Source organism: Chionomys nivalis, chromosome 5 (assembly GCF_950005125.1).
Source record: "Chionomys nivalis chromosome 5, mChiNiv1.1, whole genome shotgun sequence".
NCBI lineage: Eukaryota > Metazoa > Chordata > Mammalia > Rodentia > Cricetidae > Chionomys > Chionomys nivalis.
Genome location: NC_080090.1, coordinates 29788149 through 29806155, shown reverse-complemented (window position 1 = coordinate 29806155; position 18007 = coordinate 29788149). Strand labels below are relative to the sequence as shown.

The 18007-nt window shown below is 46.5% G+C and overlaps 1 protein-coding gene across 5 annotated transcripts in view; it reads left to right on the top strand.

Moving 5' to 3' along the window:
* The window catches only part of Colq (collagen like tail subunit of asymmetric acetylcholinesterase), a 62949-nt gene that overhangs the window by 31647 nt on the left and 13295 nt on the right, over window positions 1-18007 (top strand). For 2 of the 5 annotated variants that reach the window (XM_057770738.1, XM_057770739.1), the window contains exons 2-11: window positions 862-974; window positions 1582-1680; window positions 4930-4974; window positions 5298-5324; window positions 6839-6910; window positions 9089-9151; window positions 9507-9533; window positions 10169-10213; window positions 10383-10418; window positions 14680-14760. In XM_057770738.1, coding sequence (XP_057626721.1) covers window positions 862-974; window positions 1582-1680; window positions 4930-4974; window positions 5298-5324; window positions 6839-6910; window positions 9089-9151; window positions 9507-9533; window positions 10169-10213; window positions 10383-10418; window positions 14680-14760 — 608 coding nt within the window. Of the gene's footprint in view, window positions 1-847; window positions 975-1581; window positions 1681-4929; window positions 4975-5297; window positions 5325-6838; window positions 6911-9088; window positions 9152-9506; window positions 9534-10168; window positions 10214-10382; window positions 10419-14679; window positions 14761-18007 lie in introns of all 5 variants that reach the window. The other 3 variants (XM_057770743.1, XM_057770741.1, XM_057770742.1) reach the window with 3 other exon arrangements.

Genomic DNA, 18007 nt, shown 5'->3' with positions numbered 1-18007 from the left:
GTAGTCTTTGGTTGGAAGATATTGATATGGTGGTCTCACGTGGTGTTATGGGAAGCCCCTGCCTCCTTCCTGGGTCCCAGTCTTGATTTTTAACCTATCTGAAGTCAGAGTTCAAAAGAGTGAGCTTTTGAAATAGCTCACCCGGGCTCGAGTATAGGTTCCACTGCTGACTCGCTGTTTGACCTTAAGCAAATTGACTCACTGACTTGGTTAGCTGGTCAGTGAAGAGGGAACGGCAATGACAGTGTTGGTTAGCTTAGTACAGGGTTGCTATGAAGGTTTGGCATGCCTGTATACACGAACCACACAAATGGTGCCTCACCTGTAGTCAGTACTGATCACTAATTGTTAATTCGGCAACCATTTACCGAAGTCTGGTGTCTACCAGATACAATGTTAGACCCTGGGGATAGAAACTGACCCTTGTCTCCCTCCCAGGGGAGCACATTCTGGGAGGAAGAAGGAAACAGTTTTATCCTGGGGAGAAGGACAAACACGGGAACAAACCTAGAGAAAAGCATAGTAAGGCCCTGAAATTTGGCCTGCGAGTGAAGGAAAGCTTTCTAGAGATAAGATTCAGCATGGATCCCAGCTCTGAGAGGCATGGAGAGGCCCACCTGGACTTGTTCTGTGAGATCAGGTATCCGAACAAGAGAAGGAAAACTAGGAACCGAAAAACATGCCCTTTCTGCCGCTACGAACATTCTAGTATGCCTGCCTTTCCTTTGGTAAACCCCTAGACGTGGAATCACTGAGCTGGAGTCTATCTACATCCTGCTCTATTAGAAAACACCGAGCATTTTCCCAAAGATCTTAGCCTTCATTCCCCCATGCTAAAAAGTAGCAGTTTTCTCTGAACAGCCCTGCCTGGCCTGGATCAGAAGAAAAGGGGCAGCCACAAAGCATGCTGCCTCCTGACCCCTCCGCCGCCCCCACTGTTCCCACCACCCTTCTTCAGAGGCAGCAGGAGCCTGGTGAGTGTTCTGCACTTCGGTGAGTAAAAACCTCCAGACTTCCCCATGCCGTCCCAATACAGGACTCAACATGGCCACCTCTGAATCTCGTTTGACAGAGGCAGCTCTACCTTCCATTCAGGGGCCACGGCCCAGAGTGGGCATTGTGCCAGTTGTGCCAATTTTGCCACACATTTGTCCCCTGTCATCTTAAATATGTGAAGGAGGGAGATGTTCTTCTCTGGGAGTTAGATGCAGCAAAATGCCTCATCTTTTTGAAAACACTTAGCTTCCAAGTTCCCATCAGCTGTCCAGATGCAGTGCCCCCCATTTCCTTCTTTTAATCAAGTATTTATGAAATCCTTATGGTGGGAAAAGGGAAGGCAAACATGGGATATGAAGACTAAAAATGAAGAAGCAGGGAGGTTAGAGAATAGGTATCAAAATGCAGTTAGATGTAAGGCGTTAGGACAACTACAGTCTGTAGCAACTTATTTTTTATTAAAAAAAAAAAAACCCTAGGGAAAAAGAGCACAGAGGCTCCCACTACATAGAAAATGATCAGGATCGAGTCCAGGAAGCATCTCTTTCATTGATCTGACCTCTAACCTATTGCTTTGCTCTGAAGCTTCTCTCTCCAGACATGGAGAATCTTCTGGAACTTGAGGCCTCACCATCACCCTGCATTCAAGGCTCACTCGGCTCTCCTGGGCCCCCTGGTCCCCAGGTGGGTGCATCCTTCCAGGCCCCTTCCTGTGTCTTCCCGCAGACAAAGAATCCCAGTGGGCAGAGCCTCATAGCTCCTGCTCCTATGATGTACTGCCCAGCCAGTTTCTCTTCTGTAGCATCTCACATAAGATGCTGCCCATATGGTAGTGACTGATACTGTCACTATCACCAAATACAGATGTGACCATCCTCTCCACTCTTGGGCCTAGAGGTGCTCTGCTCAGTGCAGGAAAATGGCAGTCAGAGGAACCTTTTACCTGAGCTTTCTGGGCTCCGGACTGCTACAAGCAGCCCCCACCCAAGGTAAAAGAGAAGAGCGAGGAACAAGCCTGGTGCTAGAGAAAGAACTTTCTAGACAAAAAGCAATGTACTCTGAAGATCCTCATCCCAGGCTGGTCTGCTGCCATGAAGGTTTTTTCAATGGCTCTGGGCCTCTGGGTTGTCCAAGGGAAGAGCATGTAGGTTCCTAGAGCTGTTCTAGGCAGGAAGCATAGAAATCACTACTTAGCTACTTGAACCTCTATGGCTTCCTAGCATTAGGGGACTAAAAGCTGAGCTTCCTGACCTGGAAGACAAAGTCCCATGAGTGCACCCTGACTTCGACTGCTCCATCAGCTCACACGCCCTCCACCTTCGGCTCAGCTACAGTGTCTGTCTCTCTTCTGTGTGCACACACTCACCAAGCTTGTCTCAGGCTCTGTCTGCACACTTAGGGCCCTGTTGCTCCTCCTGAAGCTTCTATAGTTCTTCCTAGTCACTCAGAGTTTGGCTTTCATGTTACCCCCTCTAGAGACACCTTTATCAGCCAAACATAGTGACACATAGCTCTAATCACATCAGAGGAGATTGAGGCCAGGAAACTATCATGAGTTTGAGACCAGACTGAACTAAATAGTGAGTTCCAAGACTGCTTGAGCTACTGAATGAAACCATATCTCAGGAGGTGGTAGGGAGGGAAGGAGAGGGTGGAGAGGAGATTTTTTTTTTTTTTTTTTTTTTTTTTTTTTTTTTTTTTTTGCAATTACCTAGTCTAAAACTATGGCATTGCATCCAGCCATGTCTGGTTTTCTAATTATTGTTTTATTCTCTATGGCTGTTTCCGGCTATCAGGGCAGAGCTAAAGAGTCTACAGACAGCAGAGGTGACTCTCCAAGCCCAAGAGAATTATTCTCTGACTTTGTAGAGAAGTTACTGATTCAGTGTCTACAGAGACAGGGGTATTGTTCACCCCACTTCCCAGTCTACCCTGCCTGTGGGCTATAACTAGCCTGTTCTCCATAATCATTTATTGACCCAGATATAATGACAGGCTTGTAACCCCAGTACTTGTGAGGCTTAGGCAGGAGAATCCTGAGCTTAAGACTAACTTAGGCTACATAGTAAGAGACCCTGCTTCAAAAGCAAGACAAAGAAGCAAACAATAAAAGCATCCGTAGAACGTTCTAATGAAAATGACTTTGAACTCAGAGGACAGCGACCATCATTAAGGTGCTGGGAAGTCTGCAGGAAGGCCAGGCGAGTCCTTTAAGGTGAACTCCACACCCCACCTCCAGTGTTCTCCTCTGATGGGTCTGGACGCCCATGAGAACAAACAGAGCCTGTGGAAAGAGGGCCACCCTCTGCTCAGCTCAGAACAGCGGCTCCAGCCACACTAATGCATCTCTGAGCTGCATAAGCTCTTGGGGGTCACATGGAGGCTCTGCTGCCCACCCATGGAGTCTGTGCAGCCTCTCTCCTTCACTGAGAACAGTGAGTGCTGTTGCTATTAAAAGTGAGATAGCTAAGCCTAGAACTGGTTAGAAATGCAATCTCACGAGGTGGTTGGCTTAGGCCTGTAATCCCAGTACTTGGCAGGTGGAAGCAGGAAGATTACTTTGAGTTTGAAGCCAGCCTGAGCTACATAGTAGCAGGCCAGCCAGGGTAAGACTTCCATCACAGGAAGGAAGGAAGGGAGGGAGGGGAACCTCACACCCTGCCTGTTACCCTTCATTCAATCAGAATCTGCACTTGTTTGGTGGGTGCCAAGCTCAATGATCTTGTAAAATAGCTCTAATCATTTTAAGAAATGAAAGGCTTGGAAGGACGAGGAGAATACAATTAAAGCAACTTCCCAACTCCGTTCCCAGAAAAGAAGGCAGATAGACCAATGGTGGAGGCTCCTGTCTCCACACGATGACCCCTGGAGAAGTTCAAATATCCCTAGTGCTCACTTTCTCACCGGCTCCCACTGCCCACACAGTCACTAGTGTGCTCTGGGTGTGGACTGAGTTTTGGGATTTTTCAGTGCTGCTGGAGAAACTGTAATGTGTTGACAGGTTTTCTAGAAATCAGACTTCCAACCGGCTTTCACGAGTGTTGTTCACTTGCAGACGGCAGGGGTGTGGTGGAAGTAAAGGGATTTGGGGTGGGTTTCTCTCTGCCATCCCCAGGAATTTGGAAAACAGTCATCAACTGAGCCTTCCACAGATGCATGAGCAGAAAACAGCTGCTTCTGGCTGTGGGTGTGCAAAACACTGGTGTTTTTACAGCCTCTGACTGGAACCACCTCCTCCCATGGCTGTCGGTGGACACAAACATGCTCCTTATATTAATGAAAGTTGGGGGAGACGAATATTCAGAGCCTGAAGTCCACAGGTCATTTGAGGAAGTGCTTTGCTGCTTCTTTCTCTTTTTGTTTATATTATTTTTGTTTTTGCTTCTTTGTTTTTTGTTTTGTTTGTAAGACAGGATGCCAGGTGGTCCAGACTGGCCACAGACTTGCTTAAGCAGCCAAGGCTGGCCTTGAACTCCCAATCCTTCTGCCTCTAGTTCTCTAGTTGCTGAGACAGCCACCAAGGCCATGCTCCTCCCTTCCTGGGGATGGTTCTTTGTGTAAAACTTAACTTTCCCTCCTGGTGTGGCCTCAGGGAAACTTAGCCAAGGCAGGGAAAGATCCCAAAGCTGAGGAGCAGCAGTCTCAGCAGAGACTCATCAGTCTCAGTCTCGGGATTCACAGGAGAAAATTCAACTCCAAAGACAGGCAACTATGGTGCATGAAACAGTGCTGAGAAATGTCAAGAAGAAGAGAAACAGAGAGCAGAGCAGGCTGCAGGATGAAAGGTTCATGCAGGGGTGCCGGGAGCCTCCACATGCTGAGTCTGTCTGCTCTGGACAGGCCTAGGTCCACAGACCCCTACCACAAACCCTTCCCAGCAGCCTCACCTTGGTTGGGTATGTGCTTTCTTCACTTCTTATCTCAATTGTGTAGGGTCCGCCTGGGCTTCCTGGGAAGACAGGACCAAAGGGAGAGAAGGTAGGAGCCTCTGCTTCTTCAGCCCCACCTCACCTTGGTAGCTAGAGCTTGCTTTCTGGGGGTACCGCTGAGAATGTTCTGGTTGAAATACCAAAATATGTGCTCATTCTGTCTTAGCAGATGAAGAGGGTTCCCTGATGAATGCAGCTATAGTAGGGGGTCCTATTGGTGTGTTCAGCTTTGGACCACTGGCATGGCTGGTGTGATATAACTGGTCACATGACCAGCTGACTGACTGAGCCACAGCCACACCCTACTAAGCATTTGGATTCCAGAACGTCACTTCCAAACAACCTTTGTTTATTTGTCTTCTCTATGCACAGGGGGATCTTGGCCGCCCAGGAAGGAAGGTATGACCCATACTCCTCTGTTGGGCAACTGTGCTGCATGTGTGTGTGTGTGTGTGTGTTCTCAGTGGCCGTCAGTACTGGGTAGAGTGCTGGTGCTGCTATCTCTCTGATGATAACAAGCTTGCCTTTTCTGTAGCCTGTGGCTGCCAGGTACCTGACAAATCTTCCAGAGGCTGCTGGGCCCGGCTGCCCTTCCCCAGTCTAAATGGTACTGCCCAACAGAGAACTCTCCAAGCCCCCAAGCAGTGGCCCAAAATGACCTTCACTGCCTGATTAAACTGGAATAAAGTGCTTAGCAGACACAATGAATGGCTTTGTTTTGGAAATTACCGTGGTTCAGAGTGAACCAGCTATAGGCCTTCACTAGAGTCAGAGAAAGAACCAGCAGGTGACGTCTCTGTAGTCTGTGGGTGCTGGCACTTAAGCTCTACTCTTGACTGTGATTGAAGGAGAGCAAATCCAGATGAATAGATGCCAGAGGGTTTATTATTAACAGAAGCCATAAACAGACTTTTGGAAGGTAGCTAGCAAGGGCAGCCACAGCCCAGCGGCTGTGTCGAATGCTGACCTGGAGAGAACCCAGTGGTGGGCTTACAGTATGTTCAGATGCATCAAGTCTGCCATGGGCCTGGAAAGCAAAAGTAGAGTGTAAACACCAGCATCTGGCATCTCTGAGCTCTTGGCCGATCCTTTTGTATCATTAGCTGACTGCAGTGAGCCGCTGGGTGGGAGGTCAAGGCAGACCCCAAAGTCTATGCTCTCGCCCTCTTTCACAAGGGCTGCTCTTCTACAACCCTTAGCAGAGGTGGGGCTCTCTGGAAGCAGGGATACACACAAGTGAGTAAATTATGAAGGGAACACTGTCAGGAGAAACTTGTAAAGAGGAGAGAACGTTCATGAAGGACCATGGCTGGAGAGGAAGTCCAACTCCATTGTTGGAACATGGGAGTATGGATTGCCTGTCTGTTTGTCCTTCCTTGAGACCGTGATGGTAAGAGCCCTGGGTTATCGACTGTAGGAAGGACTGGCCAGCTCTAGAGCCCCAAAGTGGTTCAAGGTTTCAGGCTTTGATAGACGCCAACAAGGGTAGCCATGGAGTGACGGCACATCCAGCAGGCCACATGCCTGTGAGGAAGTCCCAACAGTGTCATTGCTGCTTCCCACACGGTTCCAGCTCACATCACAGGACAGCCTTGTGGAAACTCCACAGGAAGCAAGGGCCAGTGATACAGCGAATAGTGGTGACGAAATGGAAAAACCAAGAAGTTTAGAATTCTTCTGCCCACTGTTCTACCTTAAGTAGAATAGAACCTTGTTGGGTAATAAAATGTGAGACCAAAAATCTAACCCATAACTCTTTGCTGTGGCTTTGTCAGGCCCTCGTTCTTTGTAGGGTAGGGATGAAGGCACAGGGGCCGCCATTAGGGGCTTCATCCTTTTATCAGGACCTCAAATATTCTTGGCTGGAGGGAAGCACACCAAAGTATCTTGACTTTTGTTCTTGGTCTTTGAAGGGTAGACCTGGACCCCCAGGTGTTCCTGGAATGCCCGGGCCCGTTGGCTGGCCAGGCCCTGAAGGACCCAGGGTAAGTGTTGTATGTGTTTGGGGCTCATGTAGTATCAGAACATAATGGGGATGATGGCTACCTCCTGGCTCCTGGTCAACAGTCAAGTGCATCACTTCCTTGAGAGGGAGAATAGATGGAAGACAGCTTCCAGCCAGCAAGCATTTCTCCTTCCTGTGGCCTGCAGAGCCAGGTCAGTGTTGTGACTCTGCTTCTGTGGAGAAGCAGGAACTGTTCCCTTCCTTCCCATGAGCCCCATTTCCCTTTGGTCCTGAGAATTGGTGTGCTAGTCTTTGGTGTCTCTGAGATGACCCAAAGAGAACTTGGGTCTTGGAAGCTTTCACCTGTCATGCTGACCTGGCAGGTGGAAAGCTGAAGAGAATTGCAGGCTGGAGGATGCAGATCCTACACTGAGCAAGGGGTCACTCCCTCCTCAGAGATAGTATACAAGGCAATCACACCCCTATCTTCCCTTGGTTTATGTTCTTGATGCCCATCCCAGAATGCAGGGTACAGAGGCCATGACTTGGAAGCCAGGGCAAGGCCAGTGAATATCCTCTGCTGCTCCGCCTTCTTGGCTGTGTTGGTAATACAAAAGTCACAAGGAGATTGATTTCTCTCTAAAGCCACTGTATCCTGGCTGCAAAGACGGCGAGCTGGCTCACAGTTGAGAGCACTTTCGCTCTTGCAGAGGTTTTGCGTTCAGTTCCCAACACTGTGGCTCACAACCATCTGCCTGTAACTCCCATTCCAGGGGATCCAATGTCCTTTTCTGGTCTCTGTGGGGAGTAGGCATGCGGATGGTGCACACACGTAAGTGGAGGCAACTTTCAATTCACTGTATGGCCAGACATGGTGGCTCACACTTCCAAACTCAATACTCACCATGACTTAAAAGGCCAGCCTGGGCTATAAAGTAAAGTAAGCTCCTGGTCAGGCTGAGCTCAAGCAAGAGCCTGCCTCAAACAAACAAAATTCCCACTGTAGAGAGTTGTGCTGTCTGTCATGGAGGTCACACATATCTGTGAAGGCCATGAGATGTGACTAATACAAACGAAGAACTGAAGATTTTGCTTTGACTACCCAAGTTTTAATTTATAAAACTATGCTCAGGGCTGGGGGGATATCAGCCAGTGGAGGCGCTTGCCACCAAGCCTGGCAACCTGAGTTCCATCCCTGGAACCTACATGATGGAAGGAAAAACCAACTCGGAGAAGATGTCCTCTGACCTCCATATATGTGCTATGGGATGCAAGTGTGCATGTGCGCGCGTGTGCACATACACGCACACACACACAGAGTAAATAAGATGAAATTTTAAGATCTCATTATTTTATAATGACTATATGTTGAAGTGACAATTAGATTAAGTAAAAAGTAAAATGCTTGCGAAATTAATTTCAACTTGCTTTGTTTTACATTCAAGGTAATATATAAAGACATTTGAAATCAGAATATGCAGCCAGGCATGGTAGTACATTTCCTATAATCCTAGCATCAGGGGGGGAGGCAGAAGCATCCATTCAAGGTCATCTTTACCTAACTTTGAGACTAGCCAGGGATACATGAGACCCTGTCTCAAAACAAAACAGAACAAACAAACAAAAAACCCACAGATTAGTCTCCTCATTCAGCATAGAGTTGTCTTCACTAATTAGAGGTGGCATGCAGTTTTGTAGTACAGAGAATGCTTAGATTCCGATTTATTCTGAGGTGCAACAGAGCCCACCCTGCATGTTAGCCACCTCCATCCCGTGTGTGTATCCAAAAGCTGAATTTCCCTCTGCTTGGCTGCAAACTGAGGGTGAGAGTGCAATGAGATGTCCAAAAGACCCTCCCTATGCAAAGAGCAGATCAGATGGTGGCAAGCCCATCTTCTGAGGCCCCCACACTGTCTCCCATGCCCTCTCACAACCCTTTCCAGGAAAAGGTCAAACATCACCATTTCCAGCTCCTTAGTGAGATTTAGTCTGGTGACCTGCACCACCTTGGGGGCTTTGTTCTCTAACTTAATCTCAATGACCATGGAGAAAGGTGGAAAGTGGAACCCTGGGAGGAGGCAAAGAGGCCTATGGGACCTCAAGTTCACCACCAAGCCCCAACACTCCGGTTCCATCCCAGCTTTGCCCACATCTCCTGGTTCTGCTTCTCCGAGAAATATCACTGTGGGCCTTCTTTTCCATCTTCTAATTGCCACAGGGTGAAAAAGGTGACCTGGGTATGATGGGCTTGCCGGGGTCAAGAGGACCAATGGGCTCTAAGGTCAGTGAGTGGTCCGGATGGACATTCCCAGGCCTTCTCACCAAGACTGAGGAACAACAGCTGTCTACAAAGATGGGGGAGGGCAGGACTGGGGAACTGTTACCCTGAACTGAGGAGTCAGTCTTTCAGGAGACATCATGCCCTGGGGTGCAGGGTTTTGCCTCTGGTTTGGACATTCAGAAAAGCCATGATGTTTCTAGGCCTGGTAGACACACACCTTCGTGCTGACTGTGGCATGGTCCTTGAAACACACAGGACGGTGTGGAGACATCAGCCACACACTCAGGAAGTCCTCCACTCTGACAGCACACCCCGCTGTCTTGGGGATAATTATAAACAGTGTGCTTTCTTTTAGGGCTTCCCTGGATCCAGAGGGGAAAAGGTCAGTCTTCGCCTCTCGTGGCATCCCAGATCCTAGTCTGGGCACAGCTCTGGAGTTGGTGGTGGGTGGAAGACAGGCCCAGCCCTCTCTTCAGATATCGACTGCAGCCATCATTCCTGGCTATTCCTCTGTCCTCCAGCGTGCATGGGCTGAAAAAGAAGTGCTGGCCTTCTGAGGCAGGGCAGTTCTGGTAAAGAGGACCTCCCAGTGAGGTGCCCGCGCCCCACAGGGAGCAGGGGAACAAATGACAGCAGGCGGGTAGGAGTTTAGTCTGTTGGCACAGGGTTGCTGGAAGAAGGGGACTTTTCCTTAGACCAGGTTTCTACCACACGGCTTTCTCATCTCCCAAAGCAAGAGAAACACCAACAGGCATCTGCAGACATATGTCCTGTGAGGTGAGAGGGCACCTCTGAGATCCAGAACTTTCTATGAGTTTCTCTTTATTAACTAACATTAAGAGGTCTTAGGGGTCTATCCAGAAAGCATTTCATTACTGGCAAGCCACCAATTATATGAGCAAAACTGAGGGTGTTGGCCTAGGGAGTTTATCAGTTTGAAATGCTCCTATCCCCACCCCTTACCCCCCAACACACAAGTGCAATATTAATTGACCCTCTCTTTTGGTTTCCTCCTAGGGATCCAAAGGAGAAAGGGGTGACTTGGGTCCCAAAGGAGAAAAGGTAATGGCAAATCCCTACAAGTGATAGACTGCAGTAAAAGTGGGAGCTCCTGCTCCCTAGACCTGTGGACTGATGGGCAGCCATCTTGAAAATGGCGGACCCAATCTGTACACAGCCTCTTCCATGTGGCATTTTAAAACAGTGATGGCATTTGTTGTTCTTTTCACAGGGTTTCCCTGGTTTTCCTGGAATGCTGGGGCAGAAAGTAAGTGTCTAGAAACAGAGATAACAGGCCTCAGGTCCTCCAAACATAGTAAAAGGAGCTCTCTCCTTGGTTCTTTAGGCAGAAAAACTGATTTTAACTGTGGGAAGTTCTAGTTTGAGAAGCGGACTAGGTGTCTTACCCACTGGGGAAAGGGTAGCAGGGAGGTCTGAGACCAACCTCCAGTTTAGTGGGAAAGGCTAACCCCCCATCATGGAGAGAGGCCCCTCTTTGTTTCTCCTACCTCCTGGAGCTTAAAGATTTGAAAGTTGGAAGTTTTGTGAGGAGCAACTTCTATCTCCTATCTGAGCCACAATGGTCAAGACCCCACTTATCTCTCAGATTCTGGAGCATAAAGGAGGGATTTGTTTGATTTAGTTTCACTGCTGTCTAAACACGCAATGCAGTCTTCAAGGGTGGCAAACACTGTTGGAGGGACATAGGATTTTAAATAGGTGACAACTATTTTATTTAAATAGTGACATATTAGTATCTCATTGGATACAGGCTTAATTTTAAAAGGAGAAAGTTTTGGGTGTTAAAGAGAGATTATTCAGTAAATAACCATGTGGTTATTATGTATTAATAAAACGAAAATTGCGAAGGTGGCAAGACTGACAATTTTTGAGAAACGTTGCTTAGGTTTAGGATTTGGAGTAAGGTTGGATGTTAGATAAGGGAAGATGTAGCATAAAGAGAGAGATGCATAAATGACCATGCATAAATTTCCACATTAGAACAACTCCTAACCTAATGTGGAAACAGTGGCTCCTTACACTGTAAAGCAGGAACCGTAGAACACAGCCTCTGACATGGTAGTGCTGCCCCTAAGCTCTCTTTGTTACTTTTCTATTGCTGTGATCAGACACCATGACCAAGACAAGTTCGGAAAGAAAGTATTTCAGAAGCTTAAATCCATGATAGGAGAGGACAGGCATGGCATTGAATAGCTGAGAACTTCCATCCAGATCTACAAATACTACAGGGGGTGGAAGAGAGAAAGAGAGAGAGAGAGACAGAGAGAGAGAGACAGAGACAGAGACACACACAGAGAGAATGAATCTCTCACTAGACATGGCACAAGTCTTTCAAAATACTAAGCCCACCCCCAGTGACACACCTCCTCCAACAAGACCACACCTCCTGATCCTTCCCAAGCAGTCTCACCAAATGGTGACCAAGCATTTAATTCCATGAGCCTATAGGTGTCATTCTGGTTCAATCCGCCACAAAAGCTAACACAGTAATGCTGAGTCTTTATCTTGTAAGGCATTGATGTGGGAAATTGTCATCTTCACCCAGGTTACAACGTGAAATTCTTCAAATGTGCAAACAAGTGTTTGCTTAGTACTTTAAATTCTTTTTAAGCACCCACTTTAAAGAACTACTTCCTAAAGTGTAACATTTTATTGAGTGGTACCCAGCCATCAGAGCATGATGAGGTACTTTCAGTCAGCATGCAAGTCACTGTGATTTATCCTTACCTTAACCTGCCAGATGCTCCGCTAAAGCAGACTTCAAAAAGAGAAGTGAGTCCCTTAAGATATTTGGTCTAGGTTTTTATTTCCTGCAACAGTAACCATTAAAGACTCATAAATCTCTGTGAAATTAAATATGACAGTTTCTCTGGCTTCTGCACCATTTACTAGACTTGGCAACAAAAGAGCTGTCTTCCCCTTCCATGGCAGGCTGTTTTAAGACAGAGCTGATATGATAACCATAATTAGGTCTTAGGAGAGAAATTAGATCAAGAAATTACTGGCTGCTTCTAGTTGATAAAGAGAAGGGCCACACTTCCTTCTGATAATCTCTTTTTAAAAATTCACATACTTTTTTATGCTGATGTTTTCTTCTAGCCAAATAAGACATGCCCTGGGCCTCTTTAAATAGCCCAGGGAAATGGTGAAACATTGTCGCACTCTCCTTACTGAGAATCCTGAACACGGTAGAAAGACTACATGGGCCTAAGAAAAATTCTTTTCAAAGATTCATTTTTAATTATACATACTGTGTGTGTCTATGTGTAGGTATGTACACATAAATGTCAGTGTCCGTGGAGGTTGGAGGCCTTGGATCCTCCTGTGCTACAGGGAGAGGGCTGCTAGTTTGTCCCGGCCGGCTAGCTTACACCCGAAATGACCACACAGAAACTGTGTTAATTAAAACACTGCTTGGCCTTTAGCTCCAACTTCTTATTGGCTAACTCTTACATCTTAGTTTAACCCATCTCCATTAATCTGTGCATCCCCATGTGGCAATGACCTACCAGAGATTCTAACCAGTGTCCGTCTCCGGTGAAGGCTCCATGGCTTCTCTGACTCTGCCCTTCTTCCTCCCAGCATTCAGTTCTATTTTCTCCGCCTACCTAAGTTCTGCCCTATCATCTAGGCCAAGGCAGTTTATTTATTAACCAATGAAAGCAACACACAAGCAGAAGGAACTCCTACACCACTCCTGAACTTGGAAGTTTTCTGAGAATTTACAACTGCCTAGAGTTGCAGGCAGTGTGAGCCGTCTGATAAGGAACCGAACTTGGGTTCTCTGGACAACCAGTGAGCTTTCTCAGCTGCTGAGTGAGTTGGGGAAAGACAGGGTCATCCTGTTGCTGGGCTGAAAGGGCCACTTGGGCTTGATCCTCACCACATATAGGTATCCACTGGAATTTTCGGTTGTGTTAGAGAACCTGAAAAGGAGGCTGGGTGTCTGTTGCTGTCTCTGAGCGGCTAGGGAGGTCTGCCATGGGCACTGGCTTCTGATAAGTAGAAACTCTCTGGTAGCAAATGCTACACTGGCCATGCTGGTGGTGCGCTTTGGGATGCAGGACAATTGCTTGAAATAGAAATAATGCTCCCATGGGTCCAGAATCCCCAGAAGCGGTAAGTGGGGTGGGAATCCTATACAGCAAACAGGCAAAACTAAGGAAAAGCTAAGATGGATGAAAAAATGTATTTTTTTTTATGTGTTATACTTGCCAAAGTACACATGTGGAGGTCAGAGTTCAACTACTGGAAGTTGTTTCTCCATTTCTAAGTCTATAGACTCAACAGCAAGCCCCTTTACCCACATAGCAATTTTGACAGTCTGACAAATAAGTTTTGCAAAAGGTTGTCCTTGAACTATGAAAAAATATTTTAATTAGGAATATAATTTACATTGTTTTCCATATTTTAATAATATTTTAAAGATTTATTTATTAATTATGTATACAGTGTTCTGCCAGCATGCCAGAAGAGGGCACCAGACCTCATTATAGATGGTTGTCAGCCACCATGAGGTTGTTGGGAATTGAACCCAGGACTGGAAGAGCAGCCAGTGCCCTTCACTGCTGAGCCATCTCTCGGGCTCTCAATATTATTTTTATCGTGATTATTTAAACACATGCTTGAAACATCTCTCCTCAGAGAAAGGGTTTTCATCTGAACTAGGAACAGTGGTACATTTCTGTGACTCCAGCATGAGGGAGGCAGAGGCAAAAGAATCAAACTTCAATTTTATCTTCAGTGACACAGAGAGGTAGAAGACAGCTCAGGCTACAGGAGACCCTATCTCAAAAAGAGAGTTGTTTGAGTGAATAGAAGTGAGCTGGAACTCAAAATAATATCTACTAAAGTGAAGAGAACTGCTGGACAGAGTGGCACGCACCTTTTATTCCGGCACTCAGGAGGCAGAGGTAGTTGGATGTCTAGGAATTCTAGGCTAGCCTGGCCTACATATCAAATTTCAGGCCAGTCAGGGCAACATAGTGAGACCTCATTTCAAAAAAGAAAAAAAGAAGGAAAAGAAAACTACATAATCCTAAATAAATCCTATAAAATACCAAGCATTACAGTGGACGAGACTGTTCTCAAACATAAATATGAAACAAAACAAAAAACTCATAGGTGTGAGTTTGCACTAAAACCAAAACATAAAAAAATCATCATGCAAACTTTCAGCTAGGCAAGAAAGCCTCTTCCCAGCCTGTAGTGACCCAGGCATAGGTATGACTGAAATGCAGAAGCCGGAACTGACCGCTGTGGATGGGGTTGTCTCTCTCATTTGACCACCAGAGCACCAACTTCATGCAGCACTAAGTCACACCCTGGGGAGCACCTTCTTTCTTTCCTGTTTCCTGGATATGAGCTCAGGTCAGTCTCCCATGCTCCCAGGACAGTCTACCTGGAAGAGACTTCAGATGAAGACTAGCAGGCACTGGAGGCCAGGGATTGGAGAAACCAGCATAGATGTATCCACTCTTTCTCTTGCTTCTCTCTCTTCTCCCTAGGGTGAAATGGGTCCAAAGGGAGAGCCTGGGCTAGCAGGACATCGAGGCCCCACTGGGAGGCCAGGAAAACGAGGCAAGCAGGTAAGGATTCCAGGGTTTACCCCACTGAGGGCACAGCTTCTGGAGGTGTGGGGAAAACTTGCAGCGGTCAACTATGGTCATCCTACAGCCTTCGACTCAGGCTTCCTCAGGGCTAGTGGACAGAGCAGTCTCACTACTGACCTTCAGGCTTTTCCCAGCTAACCATGGTTCAAGGCTACAGGCTCCACTCAAGAGCAGAAGCAAGAGTAGCCCTAGTTCATAGGAATGTCCGTATCTTAACCAAGGTAACTGGGAACGGTCATTATGCAGGAAACCTGCTTCTTGCCTCAGCATACTAGATATAAGTTGAGTTCTAGAAAACAGCCTAGTCATGTCCTTGTGGCTAACAGGTCTTTTGAACCTTAGTGACAGTTTTCACTACACAAACACCTGATTTGGAAGTGATCCTCTTTATTGGGTTTGTTAAGAGTTTAGGGAAATTGTTTGCTCTGAGACCCCTGGTCAGCAGGGTAAGCCAGGTTATGAACTGGGAAAGGAAGAAGGCGGGCTCAGTTTTCTGGACTGGTTTTGAGACTGTACTAAGTGCCCACAGGAAAACTAACATTTTCTAAAGTGGGCAGATAAGTCCCAGAGATGCCATATACCTTTTGTTTTTGCTTTTGTTTTTTGTTGTTTGTTTAAAGAAAGGATCTCACTATTTAAGCAAGATGAATTTGGTCTTACTACATATGTATTATTATTTATTATTATTATTTATAATTATCATCAGCAGCAGTTTGCTGTCTTTTTATTTATCATAGATATTTGAAACCTAGTTTTATTCAGGGACGGGGGCAGTGGCTCAGTGGGTAAAATGCTTCCTGTGTAAGCATGAGGGCTGAGTTGGTCCCCAGCATTCACGTGACAAAACCAGTGTGGCAGCACACACCTGTAATCCTAGCCCCAGGGAGGCAGAGTCCCAACCGCTGCAGCAGAATCCATGATCTTGTCTCAAATAAGGGGGAGAGAAATTGAGGAAGATACCTGATGCTGACCTTTGGCCTCTGCTTGCACACCACAGACACAAGACCATATGTAAATAACCTCAATTTTTGGAAATTAGTACTTATTAATATGTGTACTTATGTGTCCTTCTTAATGTTAATGCTTTTTAGTATGTTAGAAGAAAAATGTCATTTTGAGTATGGACATAAAACATTTTAATTGTTTTTATATATTATGGGGTACGCTGTGATATAGATACACACACACACACACACACACGCACACATATATACACACATATACATACATTGTGGAGTGACTGAGTCAGGTCAATCGGTACGTCCATCACTTCAGACATTTCCTATTTCTTTGTCATGAGAATATTTGAAATCTGTCCTGCTGGTTGGCTTCTCATCTCCATTCTGTTGGTGGTGAGGGTTTGATCTGGGATTCCCTCCATCCAGGATTCTTTCTTTCACTTTAAAAGTTGTTGATTCATTTATTGTTGTTGCTTTGAGTGAGAGTCTCATGTAGTCCAGGATGGCCTCCAACTCTGGCTGCTCCTGCTTCCACCTCAGACATGCTGAGGTTGCGTGTAGTTCAGAAGTCTTTCTTCTCATATTTTAAATGATTTCTTTCATGTCCACTAAGCAGTTATTTTGTCCTTCACTTACAGCTTAAAAATCACAGTGTGTGCAGCTTCTTGTTGTAGACACTCCTGCATTCTCCTAAAAATCCCTGAATTGTGTTTTCATAAGCAAGGAAGCAATAGATTGCTGGGAGGAGAGAGCAGGAACTCTCTGTTCCATGTGTGGTTTCCAAAGCTGTATGATTGGCTAGGGATGACCTTCGAGATGCGGGGCCTTGCCTTACACACTCTGCAGGACCTTTCTACTCTGCAGACTGTTGTGCCCAGATTATGACCCGAGAGAGAGACCACCAGAGAGGCCCAGACTGTAATAAGCAAGGTTTAATCAGCAAAATACAAACATGTTTGGAACTCATTTCCATCCCCGTTACAACAAGGTAGAGAGGAGTTGTATCTCCTCTGTGGGGTAAGCTTTTAAAGGCATAACTACAAAGAGAATCTTTGAAGATGCTTTGGCATGGGTGCAAGGACTTTTGCTCCCTCACATTTTGTTAAGTCAGCTTTTTCCTTGTTTTTAGAGCAAGGCCACTGTTCTTGAGTTAGGCCATCTTTATCAGCCTGTACCAAGAGGCTGGCTGGGCTGAGCTAAGTGGCCTTGTGCTCAGAATCTCCTGGGTGGGAGAGGGGAAGGCCACTATCTTCCTGGGAAAACATTTTGTTAGGAAATTTCTTCTCGCCCCTTTGAGAATAAAGGGTGAGGGTCCCACACAGACACCTCAACTGTTATTGGAAGCCTGCCCTGGAGCCTCCTTCATACCTCGAATTCACTCCTAGTGTAGTCATATATCTAGAAGGACGATGATTCTAGGAGTAACTGTAGGTTAATCCCAAACTAGGAAACAAAAGTCTAGGAAGAATCCAGAGTACAGTTTCCAACACAGGATTTCAGAGATCATTTAACCCAATCTCTCCCCTTCAGATCTCTTCCATTTATTCACAAGTTAACTAGGGGCCAGGGAAGTGGAGCTGGCGAGACTCACGAGCTGAGCCATCTTCAAGGCCAGCGTTAGAATTTTGGGCACGTGTTCCTCCCACTTGCTCTGGTTCTTTATCATGGTCCTGCTTCCAGGCAGTCGGCAGGCAGGACCAGGAAAGCTGTTGTTGACCTGATCATCAACACCTTCAGGAGATGGGGATATGGATTGGTGGGAGAGGATATACCCAGTGTGCAAAAGGCCCCAAGTTCAAATCCTAGAACCACAAAAAAGAAAAAAAAAACTTCAGTTAAGGAGACAGAATGACTTCAAGAGAAACCTCCTGAGCTCACAGAAGATAAGGGATAGAGAGTCCTTTCTGGACAGTTGGGTTCAGTGGAACCTGCGGTAAAGACCTGGCAACGACCAATTAAGCTGAAGACTCCTCTACTCCTGGTGTCAGGGTCAAGGAGTATTTCCAGCTCCTTCAAGCCATGCACTTCCTGTGTGCAGAGCCAGCTGGCCTGGCTGTTAGGAAAGCAAGCTTTACTGGCTATATTAAGCTGGTGTGACTTCCTTTGCCATTCTGAGGCCGGTCTTGGTTATCGTGTGGAATGCTTCAGCCTGGCCTGAGGATTAACAGCCTCCTCTGTGTGGGCAGAATTGGAAACAAACTAACCTCATGGCTTCCCTGGGACAAGTTTAAGAGCTCCTCTGGTATTACGGAGTAGGTCCCCAG